The 24,489-nt window shown below is 42.9% G+C and overlaps 1 protein-coding gene across 1 annotated transcript; it reads left to right on the top strand.

Moving 5' to 3' along the window:
* Window positions 1-449: 449 nt before the first annotated feature.
* On the top strand, window positions 450-18,294 carry ppef2a (protein phosphatase with EF-hand domain 2a; the record flags this gene model as incomplete). Its single annotated transcript, XM_080738707.1, has 16 exons — window positions 450-501; window positions 1,442-1,569; window positions 2,375-2,429; window positions 2,521-2,696; window positions 3,195-3,309; window positions 3,631-3,677; window positions 4,489-4,655; window positions 5,284-5,320; window positions 5,636-5,785; window positions 7,275-7,682; window positions 8,217-8,402; window positions 9,704-9,846; window positions 11,392-11,498; window positions 13,341-13,510; window positions 13,830-13,917; window positions 16,198-18,294. The coding sequence occupies 16 exons, from the start codon at window positions 450-452 to the stop codon at window positions 16,449-16,451; spliced, it is 2,283 nt and encodes a 760-aa protein (XP_080594833.1). The 3' UTR covers window positions 16,452-18,294.
* Window positions 18,295-24,489: the final 6,195 nt, after the last annotated feature.

Genomic DNA, 24,489 nt, shown 5'->3' with positions numbered 1-24,489 from the left:
TGACGACAGTGTTTCCTTTTTCAAATATTTTTCTCCTGCAGAGATGTCTGTGTAAATAAGAACCTGACAAAATGTCCTGGAACACAGGAAAGTTACAGGAAAAGGAGGTGGGATTGCAATTGTTTTAAGTTGAACTCCCAAATCTTAACACAATAAGACTCAAGGGCACCATGTTCTGTTTGCATTCTTTGCTTTAATATGGGTATTCTAAAATTACAACAAAAACAAAAAAAATGCAATTAGTTAAATAGTTTTCCTTCTGTAAGCCTTTGTAGAAATGCAGGTCTCCCTCTCCTGAAGGATTGAGGACAATCAGGGAGGTTAGGAGTCACCTGGCAGATAACAGGATTACTTACTTCCGGCCTCCTGTTTTCCTCCTGTACAGCCTGCACCGCACGTCCAGCGTTGTGCTGATGTGATGTATGTTTGTGCTTTGACCAGGAACAGCCATGGGATGTGGCGTCTCAAAATCCAAAGAGTTCTTCAAACAAGAAGAAAAAGGTAGAGCACACAACACAAAAAACTTCATTCAGAGTGGCATCTTCATTTTATAGAACATGCTTTTGTATAGTATAGTATAGTATAGTATAGTGCCACAGAGAGCCTCTGCCTGATCTATGTCCAAAAGCATAATATCTCCCCCAGCCAGGGCGGAATGACCTTTTAGGCTTCCACACGGGAGGCCCGGGTTTGATTCCCAGGCATTACATTGGTGCCCTGACCTGGATGGGGTTTCCCGGGGAATTCCCCTTTAGGCTAGTGGTTAAGATTGGTTTTCCACGGGGTAGACCTGGGTTCGAATCCCCGGGTGTTAAACTTTGTGAGAGCCCATCTCACGATCAGAGAGAGACATCTCCTCGTGACCAGTATGTCCAGTATGTTTAGCCTATAAAATATAACCAAAGGTGTTTCTTGTTTCTCTGCCCTGTCACGCACATCACTGCAGTTGTCCCAGGTAAATGCTCAACTCTCAATTCATCAGTTGACTAGATTATTTTAACACAATCCATTTTTATAACCAAATAATTATTTACAGTGTTTGAGTGTGGGTTTCATTTAAGAAATCTGTGGATTTGTTTTTCCTCCTCTCATCTAATCCGCTGCATTTAGCATGCACATGTAAGCCACACCTCCACACCTTGTTTGTGTTGTTGTCCGTCATTGAGTAGCATGTAGCTTGTAGCAAAGCTCTAGATTGGCTAAAAGTCATAATTATTTTATTGATGAAAATCAAACTGCCTATAGGCTACTTGTAGCCATAGACATAGAATACAGTAAAAAGTGAGTGTTGATTTATTAATCTGTCGTAACAAGTGTAACCTGATTTGTTGGTTACATTTATTGAGTTAAATTGACGCTCAGGATTTGTAACGGTACGTGGGCATTGCTACACGTTGTTTGTAACCCTTGAGTTCCAGTGTTGAGTGCTCTTATGTTGCAGCCATAAAGGCTGCGGTGCTCATCCAGCGGTGGTACCGGCAGTATGTGGCACGCACAGAGGTGAGACGCAGGTACACCTGGCACATCTTCCAGTCTATGGAGTACTCTGGCGAACAGTCGCAGATAAAGGTGAGAAAGGCACACACGCACGCACGCACACACACACACACACACACACACACACCAGGGACGTGCAGAGAATGTAAGAGAGACAGGGCCTGAAATTTCTAAAAGGGCTTTGGGGAGAAACTATAGAAAATAGCAGACCTCCAAGCGCGACGTGTTGTGAGCTTGGAGGTTGAGCTGCGACGTGTTGTGAGCTTGGAGGTCGACAATTCTCTTGAACGCTGCCTTCAGGTAGGGCATGGAAAGAGGGCATTTGCATTTCTTTCACCATAGTAGAGGAGATGGCACCTTTTACAGACAGATAAAAGGGCAGGGCCTCAAGCCCCCTTTAATGTCTGTGTGCAGTGCACGTGCCTGACACACACACGCACACGCACATGCGCACACGCACACACACACACACACGCACGCACGCACGCACGCACGCACGCACGCACGCACGCACGTACACACACAATCAATAGTTGGTCTTGTCTTCATTCAATGATGCTAGAACAGTGATTCCCAACCTCTGGTCCAGGATCCAATTGGGCATCCAAATCATTGGCAAGACTAAGATTTCTGTCCCAGACCGTTGGCCTAGTGTTCTAGGAACCTAAGCTCCAATGTGTGTTGCGGGTTTCAAGTCCCGATTCTGATGACCTTTGCTGCGTGTCACTCCCAGTCTCTCTCTCTCCCCATTTCCTGTCTATCTACTATATACTATCAATCTTGTTCATCTGCTATTATTGGTGCAGAACACGATACCTGTACAACTTCAGGCGTCATAAGCCACTAAGCTCAACAATCATCTCTGTTCTTTATGCAGCTGTACAATTTCCTTGGCTACCTTATGGACAATTTCACACCGTCTAGCAATGAACGTAAGAGTTTTATCTTGTTAAAATATCTTTCATAATTTCAAGCCTACATTCGTGCAGTACCCCTCTGAAACTGTTGTTGTTGTCCTTCCAGGGAACCTCATCTGTCACATCTTCCGAGAGAACGATGTTCTCCGGGACACCGAGTGGGAGAGGCACTTCGATTACAAGAACATTGAGGTCCCAGATATCTACTCGGGGCCTCACCTCGAGTTTCCCCTTACCGTGGAACAAGTGACGCAACTTGTTGATGCCTTCAGGAACAAGAGAGTACGTGCACCTGCCTGCTTCATGAGTTTACACTGACCAGCGTCCAAAATGTGTCGTGGTCGATATAGTTTTGATTATGCCATTTTAGTTGACACAACAAGGTCAACTACAAGGTACACAACAGGCCATGACAAAGTAACTGACAAGCAGGTTCTTTTTCATATGTGACAGTATTATGGTTATAACATGATGATCACTAAATACCTACAGTCTGTGTTACTAAATCCGATTTGCAATATTGGCCACTCTATTTTCCATATTTTGTCTTTTCCACACACTGGTGTCAAAGTGGCCTCTTAAATCAGCCTTTTAATTTTATTTCATTTCTCATTGGCATAGAAATGACATCATTGGTAAATGTTTTTTTCCTTTCTGACCAAACAAACTTGGATAAATCATATCATTTTTACTATACTTTATCGCGTTACGACCAAGGAGAACTAAGCGTTAGGCCCAGTTCCTAAGTGCTTGACCCTAACCAAGCCTGTGTCCCAGCAGCAGCTGCATTCTCGCTACGTCCTCCAGCTTCTCCTGGAAACATGGAAGGTGCTCCGCATGATGCCAAACATCAGCCGGGTCTTTACCTGCCACACCAAGGAAATCACCATTTGTGGTGAGTTTAGAACAGTGGTTTTCCATCATTTAGCTGGGAACCACCTGGAACCCCTCAAGGACCACTGGTGGCCCCCGGACGGTCCGGACCACTGGTTCAAAACCACTGGTTTAGAAGGCTGATTAATAACGGGCTGTCCACCACAAACTGTGTACAGTAACTATAACTGTAAAGATGTGAACAATATAGTTATAGTTATAGTGCTTGGTGTGGGGGCGGTCCAATAATAATTGGGAGTCATACTTTGAATAAAGGTTTGCGTACATAATACTGTCTATTGTAGTTGTCTAATTTATTCATGACAACCTTATTTCATTCTAGGTGACTTGCATGGACAACTGGAGGACTTGCTGTTGATATTCTACAAGGTAAATATATTTTAAAGTGGAACTTTATGGAATGTAAAGTACCACTCATGTTTAATAGTTTTATGTATCATTTGTAAGGCATACATTTTTGATCAGCCCTAATGGAAAATATATTTGCTTTTACATTTTATGTAAAACATAAGTATAACCTGCTTTTCTCTAAAACAAAAAACATACATTATTACAGTAGGACTATTTAGCAGTAATATCCTATAATTCTTTCAATGCTTTGTAAATTGGCGCTCAGGGGTAAAGTTCCTGCCCACCACTGCAGAGACATATAGGGTTGAATCCTCTGTGGTGCTCTGCTGACTTGGCTGGGTGTCCAAATGAACACAATTGGCTGTTTTTGTGGGAGGGAAGCTCTATCCTGGAAACCAGACAAAAAAGAAGAAGCCTGCTGCAGATTTGGTCTAGCACCGCTCAGTTGTGATTTCACTCCCTCCAAAGTAGTGAGGGACCAATCTGGGCCCAGTATGTAAATATGGGCCCAGATTGAATTTTATTATTCATTGGGGGCATTTATTAATATTCATTGGGGCATTTCTTTCCTTCATTCAGACCTTGGAAATGCAGGTTCCACACAGAGATTCCAGACTAATATCTACACTGTGATATTAGTCTGGCCATGCCAGGCTAGGGAAGCTGATCTCGGTTGTTGCAAAAGTGATTCATTGCAGGTTGTTCAAAGCGTATGTTTTGTGGGTTGTGGAACTGTGGAAAAATAGCGTATTCCTGTGCATGCGTCCCGCTCTCCTGGTGAAACCTATCAGACCTATGATACGGCCCTGCCTGTGTTTTTCTGCTTTAGAACGGCATGCCGTCGCTGGAGAGGCCGTACATCTTTAACGGGGACTTTGTGGACAGAGGCAAAGACGGCATAGAGATCCTTCTCATTCTCTTCTCCTTCCTGATACTGTATCCTCGTGATGTTCAACTCAACCGAGGAAACCATGAGGACCATATGGTCAACCTGAGGTAAGATGGCCTTCACAGCCTTACTGTATGTAAAATTCAAACCATTTCCAGCATTAACCACTTAAAGCTGTGTTCCATAATAAACATTTAAAGCAGTGGTTTTCAACCAGTGGTCCCGGGATCACCAGTGGTCCTTGAGGGGTTTCCAGGTGGTCCCCAGCTAAATGATGGAGAGTTTGTAACAAATGGACCCAAATGGAACAAATCGATCTTTAATCTTTTATATTGATCAACGTTTGCCTGTTATCTCTCCTCTGGCATCACATCAATACACCATGGAATTGTGGATCAAATCTTATCCAAAGATAACAAAATATTCTACGTTCTGGGTCTGAGAGGCTAAATCTCATCAAATGGTGGTCCGTTTCTCAATTGCTGAATAAATAATTGACCTTGATATGAAAAGTGTTGAAAACCACATAGAATAAAACATTTTGGTTGACAAGTGGTATTGCATGAAGCTCACAAGTACTATATATCCTCTGCTCAAACAAGCTTTCTGTGTCACGGCAACCACACTTTCTATTGCTATCTCACTGCACAAATAAGAAAACTTTCATCTTCGCCTTCTTGCCTTTTCAGTCATTACATTTTTTATTTTATTTTTATTTTATTTACTCTGCTTTAGGTATGGCTTCACTAAGGAGGTGTTGACTAAATACAGGGTAAGTTTCCATCACATGGATTTGAAACCACAAGGTTGACCTTATCCTGCTTATGAAACTCATACACAGTGAGAAACTGATATCTATGCCGACATAGGAAACAAAGTAAACTATAAACTGCAGGAGTCAACCTCATCACCTACTCACCCTCACGTACAGTTGTATTTGAAGCTGCAATCCATAGCTTCTTTAGTCAATAAAACATTATTGTCTCACTATCTCTGTCTCACTCGCTCTCTCTCTATTTCTGTCTGTCTGTCTGTCTGTCTGTCTGTCTGTCTGTCTGTCTGTCTGTCTGTCTGTCTGTCTCTTCAGATGCACGGAAAACGCATCTTGAAGTTGTTACAGAAGATCTTCAGCTGGTTGCCCTTAGCGACTATCATTGACCAAAAGGTGGTGGTTCTTCATGGAGGGATTTCAAACACCACAGATCTCGATGTCATCGCTAGACTGGAGAGACACAGAGTAAGGACCCTTATATAGGTATTGAAGGGCGAGGTCGCATGTCTGTGGACAAAAAAAAAAGGTCACCGCTCATTATTATAGCAAGAGACGCTCATATTGTGCCACTACATTCTTTCGATTGTTAAAGGCCCAATCAGTGACACAGCAGCAGTGGAGGCATGTTATTTAAGTTGATTAATTCACATCTTGATAGAAACATTAGATACATTTGGTTTTAAACTGAATGTTCTGTATTCTGTAGTGAAACCGATCAGTGTTTTGATTTACTGTATAATGGGGCAGGAATAGTCCAAGTAGTATCTTTTCCATCTAGCACTGAAACTCCTTCAGATTCTTGTCCAGAATGTATATGCATGCGATGCGAGAGTGGCGGGCTAGCCAACACCAACTCGGGACTGAATCGCTGCCCTCCACACACCCTCCTGTCTAGCATAAAGGGTCTTGAGCTCTGCAGTTAGGTGGTGCACCTCTTCCCTTCCTCGCTGTATCCTTGTATTGGCTCCCACACGTGTCCGTTTGCTCGCCAGCAGTTCTGGGTGCCTGTCACGGTGCCCAGCCGGCCTCATCTTTCTCTCTCTTGTCTGTGACCCCCGTGGGAGGCCCCTGCCCCGTAGAGGTCCGCGTTTCTGCCATTCATAGCACTCTTGCGCAGACGTCATCCAGGGCCTTCTCCTGCTGCGCTCTAAGCGTCCATATATCATACTACAGCAGCACTAACTCCACTGTAGCTATGAGCACCTGCCTCTGGAGGTCGTCTCCCATGTTGGATTTCCACATTCTGTTCCCTTCCATGCAAGGCATTCCAGGCAAGTGCCGTGACTGCCGTCCAGATCTTGTTCCGTTGAGATATTGACATGGATATGGACATGACATGCCCTGAAATAGCGACGCCCATTCTGAACATTCAGCCCTATTTTATACTTCATTGTATGACAGTGTTGCGCGGAGAAAATACCTTAACAATGCGTGGCATCATGAAAATGTTTGAAAGGTTTGGAAAGATTTTGGAAATCCTATAAAATAGGGATGGAAGGTGGTTTAAGGTGTGCGATAATAAACAACCGTACTCTCTGTCGTGGAATTCTGGATCAATCAGTAATCGACGAGGCAATTAGGAGACGAGACAATATTCTAGGTGATGATGGTTATGATTTATGTACATGATATCATGGGGAGAAGTACAATAACACACATGTCAGTGGTACGGTAGTTCTGCCAGGAGGCACAACGTCAGAGATCACAGTTATACTGTCGCTGCGTCAACGATGAGCTGAACCAAAACAATAGCTGGAGTAAAAGTACAAAATGTGGATCCGAGATGTAGTGGAGTAGAAGTATTGGAAATACTCAAGTAAAGTACAAATTGTGGTTAAGTACATTACTTAAGTAAATGTACTTAGTGACTTTACACCACTGTATAAAGGTTATACGTATATTTATATGCAGCTATCATTTCTTCCTCATCTCTCCTGTTCCCACCTCCTGCCAGTACGTCTCCTGTCTGAGGCCTCCCAAGAAGAGATACAAGAGCCTGGCCGGCGTCTCTATGGACTCTGACGGCACGGACGACGTGGACGTGTGGTCTGCCAACCAAATACGGGACGCCCGGCGGGCCTCCCTCAACACCAACACCAACACCAACACCAACGCCAAGGCCCTGGGAGGACACCGCGACAGCTTCCACAACCGCTCGCTCCAGGACCTGTCCCAGCGCGTGTCCCACAAGCTGACCCTGGAGGAGGAGCTGGAGGTGCGGCGGAGGCAGGCCGGCCTCCAGGCGCCCGCTTTCAGTCAGTCGCAGGGTACATTCAACCCCTCCCTCTCCTCGGAGTCATGTGACGAGTCCACGGATGCATGTGACGGCCCCATGGACGGCCACATAGACGAGTGGAAACAGGTGACAGGATGACAAAAAAAGAATTATTATAGTAACTTTACCCCCATTGATTCTGGATGGGGACCCAAATGCATGGGCCTGGATGGGGACCCAAATAAGGCCCTGGATGGGGACCCAAATGCATTTGGGTCAGAATCAATGGGGGTAAATTTTGGGTCAAGGGTCAAGTAAATTTACCCCCACTGATTCTCACACAAATACATTTGGGTCCCCATCCAGGGCCTTGTATTTATGTGCATATCCGAGCTGCATATCCGGTACCACTTAAACCCTCTATAATTGGTCAAACGGAACTTACTTGACATACTTTCACTCTCGACCACATCTCTTTGCCAAGAAATAGCCGATCTACAAGCGTTGCGACGCGCTGTGAGCTTGTAGATCTGCTATTTTTTGGCAAATTTTGGGGATATTTTGATTATCGCGATAATATCCTAAATCGCAATCTTTTCGGTCACAATAATTGTGACATGAAGTTTTCATATGGTGCCATCCCTACATCCATGTCATCCTATATGTGCCACCATGCACCAGATCCTGGACCTGCTGTGGAGCGACCCCATGAACCAGGAGGGCTGCGTGCCCAACGAGGTGCGGGGCGGCGGCTGCTACTGGGGCCCCGACGTCACCGAGGACTTCCTCAGCCGCCACAACCTCCAGTTCATCATACGCTCCCACGAGTGCAAGCAGGAGGGCTACGAGTTCTGCCACAACCGCAAGGTGAGAGAGAGTTAGAGAGAGTTCTCAAAGAATGGGTGGGGCCCATTTTGCGGTCATGGAGCAGTTTTTATGAGGCACAACAAGTAAAAATCCTGTTTTTTCTTTTCTTCCAAAAGATATTTTTTTTTTTTTTGTTGTTGTTGTTGTTGTTTTCTTTTAGCAGTGTTCCTGGAAGGAGATAAGCTCTGTTTGTCCAAAGTTTGTTGTACGCCCAGGGACACAGTAGCCAAGCTTCGCGAGACATGAAGCTTGGCCTACATCTGGCCTACATCTTTGCACAAAGTGCTCCAAGTTTGTTGTACACCCAGGGTCACATTAGCCAAGCTCCGCTGGATGCTTAATGAAATTAACTCATAAATAGCACCTCTCACTTCACACTAGGTGTGATTTTTTCCCCTTTCTTTTTTGTTTGGGTCCCAGGGAGACACCAACATTCTCTGTTGGTGTTGCTGTTCTGGGGCTACAGGGAGGCAAGTCGCTGTGTGTTGAAACAAGCTGCCTCTCCCCCTACCTTACAAGTCTTATAGGTTTGATTTATACATAGTTGTGTGTGAATGCCGCCCTGCGATGCATTGTGGGTTTGTAGATCTGCAATTTTTTTTGGTCCAGGAGGACATAACGTGCGCAACTATAGATCAGGCATCATATGCGCTGTCTGAATTTATATTCTGCAATGCGCACAGGATTCTGTGACGTGAACATGGGTCCTGTTCATGTCATGTACTGCAGGACAGTAAGTAAGTCTTTGAGAGGATCTGTACTTTATTTGCATTTGTTATATTCACCACCACTTTCATTTTACTACATTTAAAAAAAGAAAGAACGATACTATGGCTGTGGCTCAGGGGTAGAGCGGCCACTTGGCAACTAGAAGGTGCCCAGTTTGATCCCAGACTCCCCCAGAGTTAGTGTCGAAGTGTCCTTGAGCAAGATCCTGAACCCCTAGTTGCTCCCGATGAGCAGATTGGTGCCTTGCATGGTTTCCTCCGCCATCGGTGTATGAATGTGGGTGTGTGTGTGTGAATGGGTGAATGCACAATCTATTTAAAGCGCCTTGGATTAAGGAGCTATATAAATGCACCATTTACCATTTACAAAGCATGAAAACTTGGTATTTTTCTTTTGATACTTAAGGACATTTAACACCAGATGCATTTGATACTTTTACAGTACATTTAGTGTGAACTACTTTAAAACACCAATTATTTGTTCTGTAAACCATTTAAAAGCCACAAAAGAGAATGGCGCTAGTCTGGGTCTGGGTCTTATGTTTTTGTTTTGTTTTTTGTTTTTTGCTTTAGGTCGTTACCTTGTTTTCTGCATCCAACTACTATGAGGAGGGGAGCAACAGGGGGGCCTATCTTGTAATTGGGCCAGACCTTCTGCCACATGTGGTGCAGTACCAGGCCAGCAGTATGATCAGAGACGTCACTGTCAAACAAAGGTAAACTGGAACCAGACACGTGCACACATCCGCCTGTAAAAAGTGCCCTCTCCAGATCATGAATGCAGTTAACTTTTTACTATGGTGAAAGAAATGCAAATGTCCTCTTTCCATGCCATACCTGAAGGAAGCATTCAAGAGAATTGCCTTCTGCAACCTCCCCTAAACTTTAATACAGCAGCTTATGTTGAAAGAATTGCCCTCTTCTGTGTAGAAATCCATGCAGTTACGCCACATCTCCAGAATTCACTTGATTATGCTTAGTTCAGTGTGGTATCAAGCAGTGAAAATAGCCGACCTCCAAGCTCAAGCTTGTGAGCTTGGAGGACGGCTATTTTTGATATTTCCACTAAAAGGCCCTTTTAGAAATTTCAGCCCCTGCCTCTCTAACATTCTCTGCACGTCCCTGACTGGAACAATACATTTTAATTAATATTTTACTTTTTATATGCCAGGAGAATATGTCTGTCCGTCCGCCTGTCCTCCGTCCTCTCCTTAGTTTAGTTTAGTTTAGTTTAGTTTAGTTTATTTCGGTTAAACATTTTAAAAACAAATACAGTTTTGTCATCAAAATGCAAATAGTCCGAAAAGGTATGGTCAAAATAAATGATCAAAATAGCACAGAGAGAAGAAAATAATAATAATAAAAATGATGAGGGTAATAATAATATAAAAAGCAAAACAAAGGAATTTTAACTATCTTAAAGCTTCAAAAATTACAATTTGGATCAAACAAAAGAAAAGTAGATCATCCTTCTGTCTGTGAACAGCTAATCTCCGGCACCGTTGCCACGATGGCAGCGAAACTGTGCACGTACACTCCCTGTGTGCCAGAGCAGAACCTCTGCCCTGAATTTTTGTTATAGCGCCACCAGGTGGCGGATTTGTGCAAAACACATTTTTGAACAGTACTCCTACAGATTTTGTCCAAAAATCACGCAGATCAGTACACAGTATCTCTGGCAGTCATTAAACGAAATGTTTTTATATTCCATCCTGTTTGGCTAAGATTGTCTTCCAAAGTTTGCAGGAGTGCTCTGTGTTGAACAAAATGCCTCAAATCATGAACACAGAGTGCGATTTCTGTGACATTTTGCACGCACATTCCCACTAGGCCGTGGAAGAAATGCCACTAGATTTCTTTTTAAATCAGCCTCATTGTGTCGCTATAACAGGCTGATTTGTGTTTTTACCTACATATAACTCCACCGATCAGTGTAAACCGTTGTATGTGTATCCCTAGAGGACAAGGAAAAACTTTTGATTTTGGGGTTTGGCTTTCAAAGTACCACGTGATGACATAATCACGTTCTTTTCTTATTTCCAACTAAAGGTATATTAATGACATAGTTCAATATTGAAAATGGGTGGTTCTCCCCTTTATTAAACAAAAAGAAAAAAATGGAAGCAAGCTCAAGTAACTATACTTTAGAGGAAAAGAAAAACGCAACCAATGTTTACAAGCAACTTAACATTAAAACAAGTCCAAAGTCTGGATTGGATTGGATTGAAAATAAAGCAAACATATGTGGTTCTTTTCTACAGCGTGGGGCGAACAGAGCACTCAGCCCTCACGGTCCTGAGGGAGCAGCTGTTTGCGCACAAGTCCGACCTTATGGGTGCCTTCCAGAAGTCAGACAAAGAGAACACAGGTGCGTGTCGTGTGCATTTCACGTTCACATTCAGTCTCTGGCGGATCGTGTGTTACTTTTATCTCTCAGCTACGCCTCCTCCCCGCTTTGATTTCTTTAAGGACAAAGTCTAGGGGGGAAGTAATGTGAGCACTACTCTTTTGTGCTTTGATGATTTGTAATCCACATTATTCAACAAAAACATTTGGATCCTACTTTTTCAGTGCAGAAACATATCGACCTGTTTCATGTGAAACTTTAGAGAAGCTTAACCCTATTCTGAGCAACTGTTCAAAAGTTTGCTCCTCAGACGCGAGCCGTCTAGAAGAGGGTCTGTCTGTCTTGCAAACCGCTGGACTGATCATCACCATGTTTTGTGTGCACACTGCCAATAGGTCACAGAAGTAACTCCACTATTTGTTTGCCCACACACATTACAGTATGTGTTATACTTTCTGAAATATTTCACTTACATTATTTTTTAAAGATTTGTTTTTGGGCTTTTATGCCTTTATTGATATGGACAGTAGACTGACAGGAAATGGGGGGGAGAGAGAGACGGGGAGTGACATGTGACAAAGGTCGCCCGGATCGGGAATCGAACCCACATCCATGCCTATGTGGCAATGCCTAAGTGGTATGCGCCTGGACCAGTAGGCCAGCAGGCGCCCCTCTTACATTTTATTATTGAAGCCATGGGGCTCTGATCACTGATCAGGCTGAAACCTTGCCCCAAATTTGGAGGCCACAAATCCAAGGTCCACATTGGAGCCACAACGTTCCCACGTGGCTCCAGAAATCCTCTTTCTTCCATCTTTTTTGAGCGGTGCTAACCGCTCCTACATCTGGCTTTGTCTGTTTGTCCCGCGTCTGTTTGTACGTATGTCCAGGGTCAAATTGATCAAGCTTCCCGGGAAGCTGTGATTTTTTTAATGTATTTTTTTCATTATTGTGGTTGCAGACTATAGTACTTGACCGACTTTATTCTTCCAAGTAAACCTTTTTTTTGCAGTGGAATTCCTCCCACAGTTTTGGTGGCACGCACTTTGGCCATAATGTCAAATGACTGGCTTCATTGGTACACGCATGCGTGCTATTTCGCTAAGAGATCCGCTATATTATAGTTTAATTTATTTACATTTATTTTAGGGCTGGGATGCGATTAAAAAAGATAATCTAATTAATTACAGGCTTTGTAATTAATTAATCACAATTAATCACATTTTAATCGCCTATTAATATTTGACCTGAGAAGCATTTTTTTCAAGTAAAACACATTTTGTTGTACGAGTGAATCAACAAGTGAGTTTTTTAAATCTAAATTTCACATCCACTGGGCCAAGCAAAGCGCTCTGATCGGCTACTTCTCCCTTTGCGTTTGTTGTCTCTTCTTGGTTGGTGCATCGCTATGATCGGTATGCCCAAAACTGAAGGCTCTGTGGTGCAAAAACTAAGTGCGATTAAAATGCGTAATTTTTTTTAATCGCGTTAATTTTCTGTAATTAATTAATCGCAATTAAGTCCCAGCCCTAATTTATTTGTGAATGAATTTTCTCCATTGACTTTAATTAAAAATAAACCTTTCCCAGATATTGATTTGATGTCTGACATCATCATGTCTGAGATCATAGACCACGTGAGACTGACAGAGTATGTCCATATATAGACCACAGGGGAATGACATATATGGGCATGAAAGGGACATGGACTGACACAGAGATCTCCATATATGGCCATTAGAATATTAGTGAATGAATTTTCCCCATTGACTTAAAAGGGGGTCACGGCAACCACACTTGCAATTTCCAATTGCATCTTTCTAGTTTATTATCTTATCTTCGTCCCTTTGCCTGCACATTATAGGCCAGGTGTCAATGAACGACTGGGCGTCTGCGGTGGAGAGTGTGATGCACCTGGGCCTACCCTGGAGGATGCTACGCACCCAGCTGGTCACCACCAGCAAGACCAGCGACGGCATGCTCAACTACAACCAGTGGTTCGATGAACTGGCTATCAAAGAACCAGGCCAAGACGTAATGATAAATCTATTACCTAATAACTGTGTATACAGTTACTGGATATTGTTATGTCTATAGAAATGTCGTTGTTGACATTTATGCTGTTAACCAGTAAACACTTTTACCCGGATATAAATAGCTGATGCAAGCTCACAATGATGATGTGATACGATAAGTTATGTTCTTGTAGATCATTTGTAGATTTTCATGTAATGCTTATATGTGCATTTTATGCAGATAAATTGTGAAATATTTTGAAAATCTTTGAAAAGGTTTTGGTGGTTAGAATCCTCTTTGTGCTGTCTGGTGATGGTGATTATGTTGTCCCACTCAGCACATTGAAAACAGTTTGCTGGAGACCCTGTACAAACACCGCTCCACCCTGGAGACCATCTTCAGAGTAGTGGACAAGGACAACTCAGGTAAAACACGTTGTTTGTAATATTCTTTCCATCGATGAATTACTGTTTGTGATTTTGTTTGCACTGCAACCTCCTAGTTGTCTTATATTGTGCTGATCAGAGCAATGGTCATTGAGTTATGACCATTTGAAGTGTGACAGCACAAAAACATGTTAAAGGAATAGTAGCTACAGATTTATTTATTTTCCTTTTTTTTATACCAGACAACACAATCTTAATCTTCGGAGTCTGTAAAAGTTGGGACATAACTTTGTCATTTGTTTATCATTATCATTATCATAACTTTATTTTGTATTATTTTACTTTAATTTATGCCAAACAGCAAGCTAGACTGCAAACTGATAATACAAGTGGGAGGAAGGCAGGACATCTGCTTTATTTTCTACTTTCTATTTTCTTCACATTTTCAGTGCTTCATTTGTCAACAAGTCTGGCTTGAGAGACAAGATTCCAGCTAACTTATTCCCATGGTTTCCATTAGTATCGCAAAAAGAAATGCTACCAAGCTTCCAGTGGACATTTCTCTGTAACTACAGTACACCTGAGCACACCTGAGATGAATTGTTGTGGATATGCCTTTTCTAAATGGGCACCATTTCAGTATCCAACACTTTGACTCAGGATGTGCAAACAAAACGGAACTATTCCTCTAAAGGAGTCATTCTTCTCTGGTAAACAACCTTGCAAGGCTGCTAATTGAGGGATGAGCCTCACATACGTATGTTGTGACCAACATATCGTCTGCTGTGCAAATAGGGCTCATGCCGCAGTTAATCTACCTGTAAGCGTGCCAGGTGGTGGCTTGCTGACTCGCCTGAGATAAGAGAGAGATTAACCCACTGATCTACTAAGCCCCCCCATTGCCTCCCACCCCACATTCTATCTATCTTCCCTTTCTTTTACCACTCATCCCCTTCAGATTCAGAATTAGCTTTATTGTCACATCACACAGGTAAAGAAGTGGGTGAAATTGTTTCTTGTAGTTTCCTTGAGAAGAGGAGAGAGGATAATGGTAGAGTGAGAGCAGGAGAAAAAAAAGAAAACAAACGCAAGATTGAAACTGTTTAAATAATCAATCCTCCCTTTTCCTGTCCTGTAACAAGGTTTCTGTCTAACAGTGACAAGTTATGCTCCCTCCTCTCTTCTCTATCCTTCTTTCCACTTCACCGATCCTCCTGTCTTTTCTCTGCATCCCCTCCCCATCCCCAGTGTCCTTTCATTATAGTTTTCCCTCTCCATCACCATGGAGTTTGGAGGACAATCCTAATTGTGGTATTAAGGCAACCAGACTATAGTACTTGTCCGACTTTTTCTTTCTTTCTTTCCATCCATCTTTCTGGATAAACTTTATTTCGCGCGCTACTACTCCCACAGTTTTGGTAGCATGCACTTGGATCATATACATCAAATCGACCGGCTTCATCGACACACGTCTGCTTGCATAAGAGACTTTGCTAAGCGATAAGTTATATAGTTTAATTTATATTAATGTATTAATGTAATTTTCTCCAATGGCTTGAATGGGAAAATGCAAAAATATTACCAAATATGGAGATGACAGACATCATGTCTGACGTCATAGACAACATGATACTGATAACCTGACTGCGCCAGATGATAGTAGCAGTGCGTCCGCTCTGCCTACTAGCATCTGGTACTGCTCCGGCAGACTCGATGTCGAAAAAAAATAATTTTTTTGAATTGTTAAGCAGGTGATTGGATGGGGCCGTCTCCAACTCCAACCACTCATATTGGCTTGTCTGCATGACGTTACACCCAGAATCCGCCTCCTGGGTTTCCACGTGGTCTGCAATCAGACTCTTGGCTCAGAGCCGCTCAGAGCCCGCCCGTAGCTGCCGCTGATTGGTCCGGCCCGGGGCTTTACGAGTGTTATCAACTCTCACCGAGAGAACTCAGACGGTAAAGTAGGGCGCTACGCACTACTGCCACCATCTGACGGAAGTCAGGCTATGATACTGACACAGTATGTCCATATATGGGCATTCCAAGATATGAGCTAATATTGATGACATCAGGGATCTCCATATATGGGCATAAAAGTGACAAGGACGGAATGGTTAGCACCGCACAAATAGGGACAGGACTGACAGATACAGAGATATTATCCATAATTGTGCATGAAAGGGACAAATGGTAAGACGGAATACATTTCCCAGTGGATTCCTTGTTACTTGCGTCAGGGCAATCACACTTGCAATTTCCCAGAATTGCATCTTTCTAGTCTAACCTTTTCTCGTCTCCCCTCCCCCTGTACCAAAGGCTTCATCAGCATGGAGGACTTCCGGCAGACGTGGAAGCTGCTGAGCGTCTACCTGAAGATGGAGATCACGGACAAGGCCATCTCGGACCTGGCCGTCTCCATCGACAGCAACCAAGACGGCAGGATCGACATCGCCGAGTTCATGGAGGCCTTCCGCCTCACGGACAAGAAGAGCCGCATGGAGCGCGGCCGCAGCATGTTCATGGGCACCACCAACGACCTGACACTGCTGGAGGGGGACCCGAACATTTGACTTGTGTGACGTCCGCCCCGAGGTCCCTTTTCCACTTTCCATGCAAATAACTTTGGTTCTAGAACTGGTATGGTCCTAGATCCTAGCTTGGTGCTTTCATGGAACCAGCTGCGAACCGGCTTGTGTTTCCACCAGTTTAAAGCACCATTGTAATTAAGGGCCGGAGTCCCCAGTTGTCAGAGGAAACACTATGAACTGGTTCAAAATTAGTTGGGGAAAAAAGAACAGAACCGGTTCTACTCCCACTGGAAAAGGACAAGGAATGGACAACCGGGAAGGTAATCCCGCTCATCGGCTAGATTACAGAGGAGGGAGAGGACTGCCAAGTAGCCGAAAGCAAGCCGATTGAGTGACGCACGTTCAGATGTAGACGCTGTTGTTACCTGGCTGATTGAACAGATTGGACGGGATTATGAAAGATCAGGGTTCACTGAGGATGGAAAGAGAGTAACTCGGTTCACACCAGTGGTGGAAAGTAACTAAGTACGTTTATTGAAGTACTGTACTTCAATAAATTATACCTAAATATAATTTTGTGGTACAGTACTTTTACTTTATTCTACATTTATGTATGCAAATGTTGTACTTTTTACTCCACGGCAATTATTTCACAACTTTAGTTACAAGTAAGTTACATTGTAGATTTAAATTGTTATTACAAAACATACATTAAAGGAGTAGTTCACCCCCAAAATTAGTTTTTTTCTATTGATTACTCACCCCATGGAGACTTGAGTTCAATAATACTTTTTTGTATTGTCGCATTCCTAAGACAAACATTTGATTATAGTGCATTTACCCTCATTGATTCTGGAATCAATGAGGGTACATTTATTGTAATCAAATTTTTGTATTAGGAATGCACCAAAACCCCCAAAATATTATTGAACTCAAGTCTCCGTGGCATGAGTAATCAATAGAAACAAACTAATTTTGGGGGTGAACTACTCCTTTAACCAATTTTGCCCCACTTTTTTTTCCCTTATTAATAGACGAACTGCAAGCTCACAACGTGTCTTGGCGTGTTGTGAGTTTTTACTGTAGATCAGTTATTTTGAAAGATCTTGTTTGATAATTCATATTGACTATGTTTACTTTTGGTACAATATTTTGATGCCAATACTTTTGTAGTTTTACTCAAGTAACATTTTTAATACAGTACATTTACTTGTAACAGAGTATTTCTACAATATGTTATTGCATGCTACTTTTACTTTCTGTGATTGAAAAACATGAGTAGCATTCCACCACTGGTTGTTGACCAGGGGCGTCACAAGGGGGGGGGGGGGAGTGGGACTGAGTTACCAGGGCCCAAGGTGGACGGGCCTGGAATTATTTTATACTTTAGCTATTGAAAAACAGCAGATATTCAAGCTCACAGCGCAGCACCGAGTGACGTGCTGCGAGCTTGTTGATCTGCTATTTTTGAAAAGTTGTGAAAATGTGTACAAATCTTTGAATATTTGTAACTCAAATTTTGCTTCTGGGGGTCCCTAGAACTGTATTTTGAGACGTGGCCAAATATATATATAATTTTGTCATCCACATGAAAAGGTTTGAGCACCACTGACATAGAAACAGGTTTTTCAAAAAACCAAAAAGAATTTTCATGGTTTTTCAAAAGTAGTAGATCTACAAGCTAGCCGCACTGTGAGCTTGTATATCTGCTATTTTTCAATAGTTAAAATACCCAGGTCCCAGAGTTTGGTGCAACACCCCAGTTGTTGACACAAAAGCAGTAAACATGTACCGTAGGCTACTGTATGTTCTTTGGGACTGCAGTTTTTCTAGTAAGGTAGTAGGAAGAGAGTTGTTACTCTGGAAACTGCCACAGTTGTTTATACTTCAGTGTACGAACGAAGTGAACTGATTGTAAATGTTGATGGTGCCTTAGTAGTGATTTCAACATACAGACATACAGTACATACAGAATATGACAGTATATGACTCAATGAATGAAATGAGTACAAAGGACCCCAATGTAAACAAGCAACAAATCCTATTAGTAGACCTTGTATCTGAACTGTACTGTCTTGTGCTTTTCCAATGCAAACTGCTAATAAAGTATTCAATCAATCAATCAATCAAAGCCTACAGTAGAGCCAGACCATTAATATCAAGCGATATTTGCTCATTGCAGAATTTTGCATTGCATCTTCCATAGTACCTGCGTGGCACAAAAATACGTTCAGGGTTTTATAAATCGAGGGTACTAGGTTCAAAACTCAACAAACAAATCAATAAATGGTTAAAACAACTGTGAAATCAAACTTGTGCGATTTAAAGAAGAAATAACTGGTTCATATGCTGCAATAAAAACGAAAAATAAATAGCCATTGTTTTTATAAATAAAAAGACAATTATGTTTCAAGCAGCAAGTAGCTTAATGAGTTAGGATACTGAGCTAATGATACAGAGGCTGTGGGTTCAAGCCCCACTGAAGATCTTACTTGATCTGATTTCCAGAAAAATAACTTCAAAACCAGTTCAGAAAGCATTGTGAGATGACCTCGCCGTGCTGGCGCAGCGGACTAGTAATGAGGTCTGTGAAGTAGAATACCTTTAATAGGTTTGTTCATATCTGGCCATGGTCGAGGCGGGGTGTGTGGGCAATGCATGCAAGATCATACAGATATTCACTTAAGTAATGACTTAAAGATGAGAAGTCAAGTACTTTGCATCAAATCTGTACACCATTTGGCATTTTAAGGCTGAAATTGTACCCACGCTAAAGCAAGCCTGATAAAAGTATCAAACATGTAAAAAAATGTAACAGAACACAGGGAAATATTATATTTCTGTTAAGAAGTTTTGAGGGGAACCCCAGACCCTCATTGTGGAGTTCCGTGCACCCCCACCGACCCATAAAAGTGTGTCCCAAAATCAAAGCGAAAAAACTGGAAAAAAGTGAGTCCCATCAAGGCGAAACACCCGGAGAAAAGTGAGTCACAAAATCAAGGCGAAACACCTGGAAAAAAGTGAGTCCCATCAAGCGAAACACCCGGAGAAAAGTGAGTCCCAAAATCCCCCAAAAAGTGAGTCCCAAAATCAAGGTGAAACACCTGGAAAAAGGTGAGTCCCATCAAGACGAAACACCCGGAGAAAAGTGAGTCCCATCAAGGTGAAACACGCGGAGAAAAGTGAGTCCCAAAATCCCCCAAAAAGTGAGTCCCAAAATTAAGGCGAAACACCTGGAAAAAAGTGAGTCCCATCAAGGCGAAACACCCGGAGAAAAGTGAGTCCCAAAATCCCCAAAAAGTGAGTCCCAAAATCAAGGCGAAACACCTGGAAAAAGGTGAGTCCCGTCAAGACGAAACACCCGGAGAAAAGTGAGTCCCGACTCCCAAAACACCAAAAAATCCCCAAAAAAGTGAGTCCCAAAATCAAGGCGAAACACCTGGAAAAAGGTTAGTCCCATCAAGGCGAAACACCTGGAAAAAGGTGAGTCCCATCAAGACGAAACACCCGGAGAAAAGTGAGTCCCATCAAGGCGAAACACCCGGAGAAAAGTGAGTCCCATCAAGGCGAAACACCTGGAGAAAAGTGAGTCCCAAAATACCCAAAAATCCCCAGAAAGTGAGTCCCAAAATCAAGGCGGAACACCTGGAAAAAAGTGAGTCCCATCAAGGCGAAACACCCGGAGGAAAAAAAACTCATGCAAATGAGGTCCAAATCAGACCTCTGAGGTTTTTTTTCCCCTCCGGGTGTTTCGACTTGATGGGACTCGCTTTTTTTTCAGGTGTTTCACCTTGATTTTAGAGAGAGAGCTAGATCTCACACCTTTCAACAAAAAGAACAATCAAATACCCCCCCATATCAAATAGCCAAGGAACTACAGTATAATGGCCGTGGCTGCATACGTGGGTCTTTGACACATTAGCCTACTTATCACACAAAAGGTGTGAAATGAGAAATGGTAAAAGAAAAAGAAAAAACTACTAAGGCTACTTACAAATATTACAGTACATTCTGGAACAGGAGACATGGTCAAATAACAGGAGACTTCTTCCTAAAACAGGAGGGTTGGCAGGTATGTACAGAGTGAGTATTTATATGAGATACTTCAATGGTTTCCAGTGGAAATAAGCTTAGTCTTTTCATGGATCTCCTTTTAGTAGACCTTGTACCAGTGAACTGTTCCGTCATGAAACTGTACCTTTTCCTATGCAAACTTCTAATAAAGTCTTCAATCAATCAATCAATCAAAGTGAGAAATCGACCCTGTCTTGAGGTCGGGAAGTCAGAGGTTCAAGTCCCAGCCCTGACCGTGTGAGGTGAGATACGAATTACCACCAGCAGGGGGCATTAACATTCCATCAGTAGGTCTACCACATGAGTGCTCACACAACAGATAAGAAGAGCGGTTGTGGGATTTTCGAATATATTCATTTACTGATAATTAATGTAGGCTATTTAGCTTATGTCTTTCTTTGGCATATCTGTGAGAACCAATTGAGACCAATGGTTTTATTCCCAAAAATAAAGAAACCAGGTCTAATTGGCATTTGAAGAGGCAGCATACAAGCGGTCATCCCCCGCATCCAGCCGACCATTACAATGCATTCAGCCAAGTTAGCTTCACAAGTTTTCTTTTCAAACGAAGTCATTTTAAGGGACTGGTGGTGATTCCAACATGTTCAGAGCTGCCTATATCTTGAATGGCTCATTTAGTGACATGAATGAGCTAGAGATACTGGAACAATTATGCACATTCCAGCTCACACCCACCACAGGCGTGTCTTTGAGGGCGATCATTAACCACTTATGCGCTATTATAAATTAGTTACAGGCCACCTCTTCCTAGACAAATAGGCCTTAAAGCCTAGCGAAAGTAGCCGAGCTAAATAATTACCAAACATTCCGCTAAATGACATGATATAGGCCTATGGCCAAAATAGAGACCCACAGTTGTTTCTCTCAAATACCCTGTGTGCTTGCATGTGTGAACAGTGACGTGCCATGATGGATAGCCTACAGTTAAAAGAAAAACATTGTGTTGTTATCTTGATGTGAACTAAAGTGGACTAATGTATGACAGACAGGTGAATCATATAGCCTTTCTGTTCTTGGAAAAGGTTCACCCCATTTTCAAAATGTAATTTCCTGGATAAAGACTGTGAGGATATAATAGTTCAAAATGTCACATTATTTACACTTGCATTGCCTGATAACAAAAAGAAAGGAGTAGAGTAGACCAAGTCCAAGTTTAGCTCAAGAGAACACATTAGTTCAAACTATATTGAACTGGCTTCCTGATGATTTTTAAACATTTAAAATATATAATGTATTCAAAGACTTCACATGGCATTTTTCCCAAATGATTTTTCTGGGTATTTTAATTTTATTAGAAATGTCCGTCAATGTGAATATAGCTACAACTTTACCAATTTAAGAAGCAGGTAGGTCTATATGCCAGGGCTGCCAGTGCTGCCAGCCCTCCTGGATCCCACTGGAGTCTCCTGTATTCTTTTTGATAAACGTTTGAATTTGTTTTTAACTACTTTCCCCAAATTCCCCAGCAGCTCAGACCTTAAAAATGAGGGGGCACGCACAGTGGTGCAATCGGTAGTGCTGTCGCCTCACAGCTAGAAGGTCCTGGGTTCGATTCCCACTGGGGACGCTGGGGGCGTGTTCTCTCCTCTGCGCCATCAGCTCCCATACCCTGGGTGGGGTTGGCGAAACGCCTTTCTGTGTGGAGTTTGCATGTTCTCCCCATGTCTCCTCCTAGGGTAGGTACCCTCACAAAAAATGCAGTAATCCTGGTCTCTACCTGGCCCTCCATCAGTTGGCAATTGGCATTGGGTGAAAAAATGGGAAATCTTGAGATAAATACTCGTGACCCATACAAATGTGTCCACAACCCACTGTTTGGGAAACAGCTAGTAGGCCTACTATATAGGCCTACTGTACTTGGTTGACTGGAGTACCCCAGGGTCTAATACTAGACCCCCCCTCCATTGGTCCACCAAATCTCTGCAAGCTCATGGGAGTTTGTAGATCTGCTATTTTGTACAAATGTAGGCTCCCAGAACATTCAGTTAAATGAATGATCAAATAAAGTCAATCCACCAGCCACCTGTTATCAGGGTCAACGAAGGGATTCCAACCTGTCTTTGAATCTGTGATCTCTGTCTGGTGAACAACATCAATACAACTGAGCTAGAAATGACACTGTCCAGATCATCATTGGGTATGGAGCCTTGTAGGGAATAACAGAACACTCGCCCCAAAACACAGTTGCCTCGGGCATAAATCCGGCAGAACGATCTCTGCCTGCAGTGCCTGGTAGTCCTAAACGTAACCTCAGTAAACTATGCCGTAACGGTACCGGTTACTTAAACCTATCCTTATTCCTAAACTTAACCTCATCAGTAAAACTTTGCCAAAACCTAAGCCTATTATACTAAACTTAACTTCAGTAAAACTATGCCTAACCCTAAACTTATTTCATAACCTTATCCTCAGTGAAACAAATACAAGAATACAAGAACCGCCCCCACCGAGAGGTTGGCAGAAAAGAAATGAGGGCGAGCGTTATTTAAGGAGTTACCCCTTAGGTGGAGTGAACTTTGTAGTTAATTGGAATAAAAAAAACTACAAAACTATAACAACTCTTGGGAAGTAACTATAAAGTACTTCCCTGTTCCTGGAAAGGGAACAGTGACTGTTGTCAACAAGTAAACATCTGCGTCACGCCTTGTGAGTTCATGTGAGGGCGGTTAGATTTGCCCCGAGCAAGAGGCCTACATGCCCCAGCCTGCCACAGCCTCTCATTCACCTCAGCGTTAGCCTGCCCCCTCACATTCTATGGAGTCATCCCCCCCCCCCCCCCCCCCCCCCCAACTCACACACTGGCGATGAATGGAGCAGAGGAGGCGAAAGGCAGCCAGCAGAAAAAGTAGGCCTGGACGATCCAGGCCTACTTTTTTCCTGGAGGATCAGGGGCTGTCCATTGTTCACAGACCACAGAGTGTCTTTACTGAACTTTTTGCCTGCCCCTCTCCTCTTTGACTAATTAAGCCTGATTTAGACCTAGTCGCACAGCTATTTTGAAAACAGCCGATCGCCAAGCTCACAACGTGTGGCATGGTGGCGCATGGTGGAGCTTGTAGATCTATTCTATTCTCTTCTATTTTTTTAATTGATTGATTGAATTGTTTAGTAGCAGTTCGCATAGGAAAAGCACAAGACACGTTGCAACAGACAGTACAGTTCAGATTAGATACAAGGTCTACTATAACATTTGAACCCAAGAAAGCACTATGGCTTGTTTACACTGGGGTCCAACAGGGAACATTTCCAAGGCACGTTGTTGTGTCCATGTTTTGATGACAGGGGCGACATGGAGAATGTTACGTGGCTTGCCTTGAGGTAGACGTGTGTTTACGTGATCTCTCATGGGAACTTCCAATGAATCAAGTTACCGTAGAGGCCATACTCCACGTGACTGGAGGGAAGCACAACAAGATGACATCTGTTCCGAGGTCTGGAGAAACAAGCGTCTAATCTGGGAATCTATCAAACTCTGAGTACATGTGTTACGTCACAAGCCAACAGGATTTCCACCTTGCACCAAACATCCATTAATAGCATTTTCAAGGACAGAATTGTTTGTAAACGATAACAAAGAATTCTTCTTTATTCTTCTTTTAGTTGCATAGCAACTGTAGTTCTCAGTAGTGATTACTGATTACACATGTAAGTAGCCTTGCCGAGCCATGAGGCCCATAGGGCAGGAGCATACTGTATCTCCTTTCTGTAGCGTGAGGCAGCTTGATGGACAAGTACACCCCCTGGACAGGCAGGGACTTAACCCCAATCCAACACTTGATGCTGAGTGCCAAGCAGTGGAGGCACTGGGTCCCATTTTTCAGTCTTTGGTATGATACGATCAGGGATCGAACCCCAACCTCACAGTCTCAGGGCGGACACTCTAACCACAAGGCCACTGAGTTGGTTAGATTTCACATGTAGACTATAGCAGCCTATAGCTTCTTTACGTTGAATTTAGTTTTTAGAATGTAATTATCACAAATCA

The sequence above is a fragment of the Nannobrachium achirus genome, assembly GCF_963921795.1.
Source record: "Nannobrachium achirus genome assembly, chromosome: 12".
Lineage (NCBI taxonomy): Eukaryota > Metazoa > Chordata > Actinopteri > Myctophiformes > Myctophidae > Nannobrachium > Nannobrachium achirus.
This window is presented reverse-complemented; position numbering and strand designations above follow the sequence as displayed.